Source organism: Haliaeetus leucocephalus, unplaced genomic scaffold (assembly GCF_000737465.1).
Source record: "Haliaeetus leucocephalus isolate CR32 unplaced genomic scaffold, Haliaeetus_leucocephalus-4.0 Scaffold526, whole genome shotgun sequence".
Lineage (NCBI taxonomy): Eukaryota > Metazoa > Chordata > Aves > Accipitriformes > Accipitridae > Haliaeetus > Haliaeetus leucocephalus.
The window spans coordinates 1,563,219-1,572,665 of record NW_010972962.1 but is presented as its reverse complement, the minus strand read 5'-3'; the positions used below and the strand labels follow the sequence as shown (position 1 = coordinate 1,572,665).

Below are 9,447 nucleotides of genomic sequence, written 5' to 3'. Positions count from 1 at the left end.
CGCAGAATTCCAGATGAGGTTTTGCCAGGGCCTTGCATAATTAAATTGATATTTCTCTCTTTAAGAACACAAATACAGGAATAAAGATATAACCTCATTACTACGCATCTGAGTTCCTATTTAACTTACTTTTTGCCCCACTGCATTGGTGCCTCAGCATCAGTTACTGATTAATACACCTTTGCTTGTTCATTCCATTGCCATTTCCAATTGATAAGTCTCCACCTTGTGACAGAAATTCTTGCTAATAGTTCTTCAAGTTTGTGACTGTATAGTTTGCATCATGACGGGGCAGCTAGATAATCTCATCTAGGTTCCCTTTCCCACAGAAGGTTGGACCAGATGATATTTTGAGGTCCCTTCCAACCTGGGATGTTCTATGATGAATTATCACGGCATTTCTATTCTCTTCTGCGAGGACATGCAGTTTCTTTTGCATAATATTTCAATCTTCTTCTGTACTAATGGTTCTTTTGTATCCAAAGTCCTTGCCAAAGATACCAAACAAGAGTGGTCTGTGGTCAATCCTTGAGAACCTCCACTTATAAACCATTCTTCAGCCTGACAGCTCCCTTTTCAAAACAAACTACTGCCATTTTTCCTCAACTAGTTCTCTGGTTATTTTTCAATTCTTGTACTATTTCACATCATCTCCAGCTGAAGTAATTGTATAGCATTGCATCAAATATTTAAGCAGAGTCTTGTTGCTCATTCCTTATCCTCAATTATTTTACCTAGGACAGATAACAAAATAGTATTCTCAAAATTTACTTTACAATGGGAAGGCAAACCTTAATAGTTTGCTTATACGAAGAAAGATTACTTATGACCCTTGCTTGGAATCTCAAGAGTTTTGACATTTTAATAATTTAGAATAATGAAAACATGACAACAAGTTCATTATGAGACAGCTAAAGGAGAAAGTTCTTCCAGATAATTGGAGACGTCTATCCAGAACTGAGTTCTGAGGGGAACAGTCTGTGGTAGACTTAATTGAACAGTACCTGGGTGAGTGCAGCAAGCTATACTGGCAGTCTATAGAACTTATGAAACACATACAATAAAACCTCTTCTAATGCAGATTTAAAACAAACACACCTATTAGAGATATCATTTTCTATTTGGCTACATGAAGAAGCTGCTTCAGGATGAGATAAGCTGTGAAATTGAAGCACAGTAGTCATGCGGTACTAACTCCTCAAATGAATGTTTTCATTCTGTACCAAGACAGCCCTTTGTGGTTTAGCTTATCCACTTCTAAAGAGAACTATAATGATTCCCTTACAGCAGACCAAACACATAACTAGTAGAGAACAGAGTATTTGCAAAAGCTATGCCAACTATTTCCAGAATAGTCAAACCCTTACATTTGATGTCATGGTTTAAAAATTCTACAGTGGGAGAAAAAATTCCTACTCTATTCTTATGGATTTTTTCCATAGGAACTATCTAGGAAAAAAACCTGAATGAGTACCAGAAAAGGAGCACGCAATCCCAGGGATGGTTTCCTTATTAAGAATTACCTACTTCAAGCTAGGCTGTAGCTATTCTTGAGTTAAATATTACGCAAGTTAGTAAGCATAGTGCCACATGTCCTCTGGGGCAGCTCTAAGACTGTTTCTACTTCCAGTGAAATCAGTGTAAAACCCATGTTTCTGCAAAGGATTAATCCAAATTCTTTCACTCCCTTATGGATGTGTGCCCACACCACGTGCTCTATGTACATGTAAAATGTTTCTCCAGTGACCACTTGACAGTAACCCAGGGTTTACAAACAGAAAACTCCTACCCTCCTACAAAGAGAATAACAGTAGTCTTTGTAACAGTAAATAAACCCACTACTTCTCCTGCTTATCAGACATGCTTCCTTCCTGTGACAGGAATTATATCACTGTACTGATGGGAAGAAGAGAAAAGGGATTTTTTTTTAAATGGTTGTTTTATCTATCACTTTCACTGAGGCAGAAATTCTAGACTGATTCACAGATGGAAACCCCAAATGCCATGCAGCAAAGCGTTCATCTATGGACAGGAAACAGTATGGGTTTTATAGGCTAGAGTAAAGGTTATGTCACTTTTAAGTACCTTTTAAAAGACTGCACAGAAACGTTCCTTAATCTTCAACTTACAAAACTAGCCACACATAAAAGCCTTTAATCATGTACATATACAGGGTGTACTAGTGAAGTTCAATTTCTGTATGCTCCTACAGATTAGCCTTGTTCCTCCAATACAGATAACATTAAGGGATGTTGTCACCAAGCTACATAGAAACAGAAGGAAACAAGAAGAAGGAAAAAAAGTGGCAGTTGAAATAAAATGGTGAGAGAATACAAAGGCTACTGCAAATACCAAATACAGATGAGATCAGCAGGTATTACAGAAGGAGCAGTAGACGAACGTAAAAGGTACCAGGGAAAAGAACAGCAAGCTTGTAGAATAGGCTGTTTTAAATATGTTTTTTTAAAGGTGTATTTTCAGCAAGGCTCTGGATGAGTGCATAAAGACGCTTATAAATGTTCACAGACATGAATGTAAAACATCAGTGGGAAGGAGCAAGACTTTCTAATCAGCTCTCTTGAGGTATAACAGTTGATCTCTGTTATACTCACACTAGCAGTTTTGGGAAGCTTGACTTTGTCTTTCTGTTGATTTTTTTACCTTTGGAGGCTAAAATTGTCTTTTCAAAATATGATCAATTTAAATCTGACCCAACAACAACTGAAAGAAATGAATAGACAAATAGCTGAATTGAACCCAGTCTGTTCCCAGAATGAATACTTTTTATCTGTGGGTAAGTTTGCACTGAGCATTTTGCTTCTTCGTTAGAGTCACAGAAAATACAAAAAGGAAATCCACGCTAACCAAATCTAGACAAACTGTAACCTTCATTGTGAATCTAAGAGGCAAAATCCAGCTTTCTTGGCAACCCTCATCTACATTACACACCCACAAACAAGACTGCAATTCGCAGTACTCCTCACGTGAACCACCATCTGAACATAGAAGAGATCTTCCCTATATACCTGCGTCTGAAAATCATGTGACTGTTATACAGACCACATTTGTATGGAACAAGTCAAACTAACTGGAAGTTTTCTGAAGCTAGAATACGTCAAGCAGTATTTTAGCCATATATAGGTATGAAACTTTTTTTTTTTTTTTGACAGTGTAATACCCTGCTGCAAAAGGAGAGGTTTGGATTTGAAAAAAGAACTTTCTGTTGCTCCCTTAACAAATGGGCCTTTTCCTTTCTGTTCTCTTTTCAGGTTCCCTATTCATGTAACACTTATCCCAGGCTCCAGAGCATACTTTCGGTTTTGAAACTCTGTAAATCAATATCCTTATGAACAGCTCCTGCCAAGAGTGTAATCAGCCTGTATGCGTAGCATTTGCCTAGGGATACGCAAGCCTGTGCTTTAACGTGCATTGTTCTTTTTGACCCAGGATTCAGCTAAGACATTAATTCTATAAATTTATGAGAATGTTAGGTTTATTTGGCTTGGGACACTCATTTTGCTCACCACTTTTACTTGGGGTTCCCAGCTGCCTTTGAACATTAGTCACACAATATACTGTTTGTGAGAAATGCCTTGGTTAACCTATTAAGCAGAAGGACTCATAAGGCTCTTTGGAAATAGTGCTGGGAAAAACAGTGATGCGACAGATGCAGGAGGAAGAAGCAGCCCGGGCCCTGGAGGGTTCAAAGCCCGCTGTTACTAATGGACATGATGCACAGGCTGGAGCTACACCCCGTGGTTGTGGGAAGGAACTGGTAGCACTGAGTGCCTCTGCAAGGCTGCCAGCCCTTCTAAGGAATAGCAGCATAACCTTGGACTTGGGTTGCTGTTGCCAGCACACAACATTGCTGTAAGTTCAGCTGTCTTCCCCTGTACACTTTACATAGACATTATACAGTTAATAAACCAATAAACTCCAATGCAGAAACAGTGGACTAAAGCTTGCACTGCAGAACAAGCATAGTGCTTACTGATGAAGAGTGTACAATCTGATCTTGGACTACCAAACGATAAGCTGGAGCCAGTTTCTAGACAGATGTTTAGAAGAACGGATGTTTAAGAAGGAGGATTTTACACAGGGAGCTAGACCTCTTCTTTTAGAAGAAAGCACCTGTGGGACAAAATCCTGAGGAGGATTATGCTGGGATGGATTGTCTTGGACAAGGTGCTTGGCTTTTCCTTCCATTTTTGCATGAGCCCTGACCTCAACTAGATACTTTCCATTCCCAGCCTCAGCTCAGCTGCACATACCTAGTTAAGAGATGTGAGACATCCTCTCTCACTCTCCCTCCATCCTAAGCTATAATGAATTTCCCCAGAGTGAATGTTGTTCATTTCCACTATGTTCCTCCTTCTCCATTACACCTCTACTCAGCCCAAATTACACAGTGGCATCCAGAGATGGAAGGAATGCGGGTGGGTGGATGAAGATGCTTAAGATAGCTTCCTTTCTTAAGGGTGACACACAGAATCATATCAAGGACTTTATCCAAAAAGTGTAATGTGAAGTGTCCTGAAACTCTCATTTTCCTTGGCAGAGACTGCACCAGTTTTTCTTTGCAGAATGACTCAGTTCTTACAGGTCCATAAGAAACTTTGAAGACTGCATTTACGCTGTAGCTAGCTTCTGCAAATGCTGAAAATTCTCTTGGGGACAACCTAATGAAAAATTTTAAAGAAGCCAACATCCCACACCTGTTATCTTGAGTTTCTAGCCTAAGACAATGGCATGAGAGAGCACTTTAGAAGGCAGAGTTGACTACACAGTTCCCCCAATTCTATCTCAGCAGTCATGAGCAATGCATCATTCCCCTAAAGAAGCTAAAAAAGAAAAAAGTCTTTTAGGCATTTCAGATCATATTCTGCTGATAAATACTACAGTTCTGGCGAGGAGAGAAATTAATCCCATGAATTGAAGTGAAAAAAATCCAAAAGCTGAAGTGAGAGAATTGGCAAAGGGGTGGAGCTTTTTGTTATCCAAAGGTGCTCTCCGACCAGGAAATACTGCGAGAAAAACACTCTTTGCTGGATCCCAGGCTACAGCATTCGCACTTCCAGAGCTTGACACTACTAAGAATCTTCAAAGAGAGTAAACATTTTTCTGTATATTTCTCACTAACATTGTCATAATTCTTCCTTTTTGTAAAAAAAAAAAAAAAAAAAGAAAAGTTAAAAAAGACTAATGTTTTTCCTGCAAGCAGTTATCAAACATGTTCAGTTTGGACATGGAACAAAATGCTTGGCTAAATTCAGTTTGTTCTATCCACAGACATCATTTACCAGAAGCAATATGCAAGATGAAGGATAAAGGTATTTGTTAATTTCCAATGGGTGCATTAAAACTGTAAATTTTAAAATCTGCTTTTTAAAACAATGTGTAGAACCAGCAAACTCTGTTTTGCTTTTCTTCCACACAGAGCAGACAATCATCATTAGAAATTGGCCAAGCCATATTTTAGGATCTGAAACACTCCAAGAACTAATGTTGGCAGGGCTGATGATTGGGGATATTAAAGAAATAAAGACTGGGAAAACTCATTTGTTACACACACTTCAAAAGAGGAACCAATGAAGAGGCGATAAGCAAATAATAAAACTGACAGTAAGATTAGCATTAGACTTTGGATTTGACCAGTAAAGAAAATGTAGAGATGTTATGAAGATAATGATTATTGAAGAAGGTGGAGAACATCATAAAGATGGGACATTGCTTTTATTAACCAAACCTGTTTAGAGAAGAAAGGAAAACTGGCAGCCAGAACATGATATACATGGATGACAAGTGACAAAGGGTTACTGGCAGTGGACGTGTGGGAGAAAGGCATCCCTGCCCAGGGTCGGTACTTTTCCCTGTCTACATTCCATCACGCGATGGTGGGCTGCGCCGCACTTTGACATTTCTGAATGCAAAACCGTGGCTCGAAGATTCTACCAAATAAGAAGTTGCAGTTCAAGTTGTCTTTTTTCCATACTGGTGTTTTCCTGAGATTCAGAAGACTATAACACTTGAATGTGGAGAAGAGCTGCATGGTCAAGTTCAGCTGTCTTTGATGGAATACCTGCACCATAAGTAGGCAGTTCTTCAAATCTCCCTTGTTAACAGCACTTTCACACTTCACATTTAAAGGCAATCAAGGAGAGGTCTCATCTTGGCAGGCAGCTGGCGAGTGCATCAGGCCTTGGTACGGTCACAAAGTTCATGGTGCAGTGCAATAGTGGACAGATCTTTTCATGATCCTTCAACACTTCACTCAAGTGTTTCATTTCGTCTGTTAGCTTTCCGATTTCTCTTTTCAGGGAGGTATTTTCTTGCTCAAGAGACTCATATTCCTGGAAGGAGAGAAAGAAAAAAAGCCTGCTCATAGTCAAAACATTCCTTTCGGTGCTTCCACCTTGAGTGTATTCATGTAACTGTAGAAAAACTGCGTGGTTTCTTATTGCAACGTGCAAAATGCTAAGGAAAGACAGACACAGCCTGGGTGCTGGAACAGGGCAAGTGCTTTACGACCTGTGCCCTGACCACACTGCGATTCCTTTCGTGGCCCTGAAGACCAGGAGGTGCTGCTGGTCCTTGGGAGTCCCCAGCAGCCCGGGGCTGCAGGCGTGGGTGGCTGCGTCCTCGTGGTGGCCACCTCCAGCCCTGGGCTGCCTCTGCAGGGAAGGGCCCAGCAGGGCAGCTCTGCACTGTCAGGGCAGAGAAAATGAAAGCACTGACTGCAGGTAGGTGCTGGGAAAACCCAGTGCCTGGCATTGCCGGTGAGGAAAGGGCAGCCCCTGCCCTGGGCCAGTGCAGGGAAAGGCCATTTACGCAGGTGCCGGCTGGGATGCGCACCTAGCACAACGTGTCCGGTGCCAGCTGCTCTCCTCCAGGCTGGCCGGGGCTTGTAGCCACCTGCTCAGATGCCGGGAACTCAAGAGCAGGAGGAGGGGAGAGTCATACCACCTTGTTCCCAGACCCACTTTGTCACCAGATGGCCTGATCACTGCCTTGGTTATCCCTGACCCGGGCTGCTTTTGAGCTGAGGCTTCTCTGGCAATGAATAAGCTGCTATTAACTGCAGGGGAGTTTTGAGATGCTCTGCAGCATGAATCTGTGACGGATGTGAGACTCGCATGTCACATTTTTTGGTAACTGCGCGTCTCAAGTGTCCCTGCTGCCAAGCCTTCTCATCCCAAAGAGAAGAGAGCTAGAGGTTCAGAGCCAGCCCACAGAAAACCTGCAGGTGTCTGCACCTCGCTGCTGGCCCGGGGCTCAACACTCACCCACTCAATCTCACCTCCCTGGGAAAGCTTCAGAGCAAACTTCAAAGCCTACACATGCCTTACAAGGCCTGTTTACCAGGCAGCAGGGAGAGCCTCTCATGCAATGCTCCTCTGGGCAGCCTGGGACTGCCCCTGCTGCTCTTTGATGCAGGAGTTTGGACCCCTTTGCCCTCCCTCACACCCTTCCACCACCCACTACCTCTCTCACACACAGAGTAGCACAGGCGTGGTCCTCCTAACACATTATGGTAGCCAACTCCAGCAAAGTTGTCCATCCCTGACTCTGGCTCTGCTCACCTCTCGTTGCCCCAAACCCCATGGGCTTGAGTTTTGGAGTAAGTGTTACTCTCCCATTGCTCTGTCCCATTTTCAGCGATGAGACCATCAAATTGTTCTCGCTAAAAATGAATTCCTATTCAGCCAGATCTGCCTGCACCTGGGAAAACCTGTGTGCCCGAGAATGAAGATTCCCAGCATGAGGAGGATCCTCAAGTTCAGGAGGAACATCAGAGAGGCTGCAGAAAGGCACAGGGCCCAGAAATGATTCCACAAAAGCCAGGGGTTACCCCTTTCCAGAAGTACCCTGCACCTGGCTTTCTCAGGCGCTGACTCAGAGGAAGTCTGGGAAAAACCAAACCCAAAACTCCCCACACTGTCCCTCTTGGCCTCTGCTGACTGTCGGCAGATCTTTCCACATGAGAAAGAGAAAAGCCTGCGCTGAACCTCCAGAGCTGAAGAACTGACTCAGCCACAATCACAGCAGCAGAACTAACATTTACTCCAAGAGCCCTGGCTACAACAAAAGCACTGCTGTGTGAGGTAGCATCCAAAACCAGAGAAAGGGGATTCCTGTCCTCCAGCATTTGCACTGGGGACCAGAAAAAACTACACCACATTGTGATATTGAGAAGAAGCATTAAGAGTTTCTGGAAGAATCAGTTACGTTCATGGTTTTTTTGGAAACACCCACTGTTATTTATCAGAGCATACAAGTATAACAGCTAACTGAACCGAGCTCTCACGCTCAGAGGTTTTGAAGTTCCTAAGAAGCCTTTTCAACTGGGTATTTCTGTCTCACACCATAGTTTTAGAACTGACTTAAGCCAGCACTGCCACTAAGCAGCAGGGCCCCCTCCTTCTCTATCACCTGCTCCCCCGTAAGGCAGCGAGCATTCATCCACTGCCATAGCGAACGTGACAAGATTAACACTAATCCAGAAGAAAATGGGTTTGTTTTAGCCCAGAGGAGCCCTGTGGTCCGGTTCACTGGCCGGTCACGGGAATAGCAAAAGAGGGAGGGTGAGGCGAGGGCAGGACCGTGTCTCTCTCTCTCCCTGGCAGTGTGACCGATGGCAGAGCTGCACTGTCCAACACCAGCATCAGTGTCCCGGAGTTCCCGACCAGGCACCCCGCAGCACGCCGGTCTCTGCCTCGCACCCGCAGCTCTCTGAGCTGGATTAGCGCGAAGAGGGGCCCACGCCTGCTTAAGAAGTCCCATTTACTGTAAAGTCCCATGCCCGGTACCCAAGCCGTGCCGGCAGAACATCAAGCATCCACTCACCTCGTGAAGTTTATCTGCTTTCTGAGTTTGCTTCTTCCGGCTCCTCTGTGCAGCAACTCGATTTTTTTCTCTCCTCCTTACCTTCCTGTCGTCTTCTTCGTGACTCTGGAAGACATAAGCCAGAAACACTTCGCTGGTTTTTAAGGTGTGCAGGGGGAGGCCCGAACCCAGGCGCGTAACCGTTTCTAAGAACGAGCACGTACTCCCAGTGTCACCTACCGCACCTACCGCCGCCCCCCCGCGGACCGCACGCTGCCTGCCGAGGGCAGCGCATCCCCCTGCCCCACCGCCCAGCTGGGGCCCCAGGCGGAGGGCTGGAAGCCGGCAGAGATGCCCGGGCGATGCTCGCTCTACCGCTGACGGGGGAACCCGGGCGCCCCCGCCACCCGGGGCGGGGACCTGGGCTCCCCCTCTGCCCGCCGGGCAGCGTTGTACACCTGCCTCGCCTCCGCGCGAACGAGGAGACGGGAGGTGCGAGCGGCGGCGAGGAAAGCCGGGCTCCCGCCGCGCCCGCACCCGCTGCCGGCGGAGCGGCCCTGCTGCCCTCCCGGCGCTTCTCCCGGCGCCCTCCCGCCTGCCCGCCGCGGGGGAGAAGCCGCTGAC

At 45.1% G+C, this 9,447-nt stretch overlaps 1 protein-coding gene across 1 annotated transcript in view; it reads right to left on the bottom strand.

Annotated features, from left to right (window-relative positions):
• Nucleotides 1-5,772: 5,772 nt before the first annotated feature.
• BATF3 (basic leucine zipper transcription factor, ATF-like 3) overlaps nt 5,773-9,447 on the bottom strand; it is a 4,749-nt gene continuing 1,074 nt past the window's right edge. Inside the window, exons 2-3 of the mRNA XM_010576407.1 lie at nt 8,845-8,951; nt 5,773-6,350 (exon numbers count right to left, since the gene is read on the bottom strand). Coding sequence (XP_010574709.1) covers nt 6,165-6,350; nt 8,845-8,951 — 293 coding nt within the window. The 3' untranslated portion in view covers nt 5,773-6,164. The remainder of the gene's footprint in view (nt 6,351-8,844; nt 8,952-9,447) is intronic.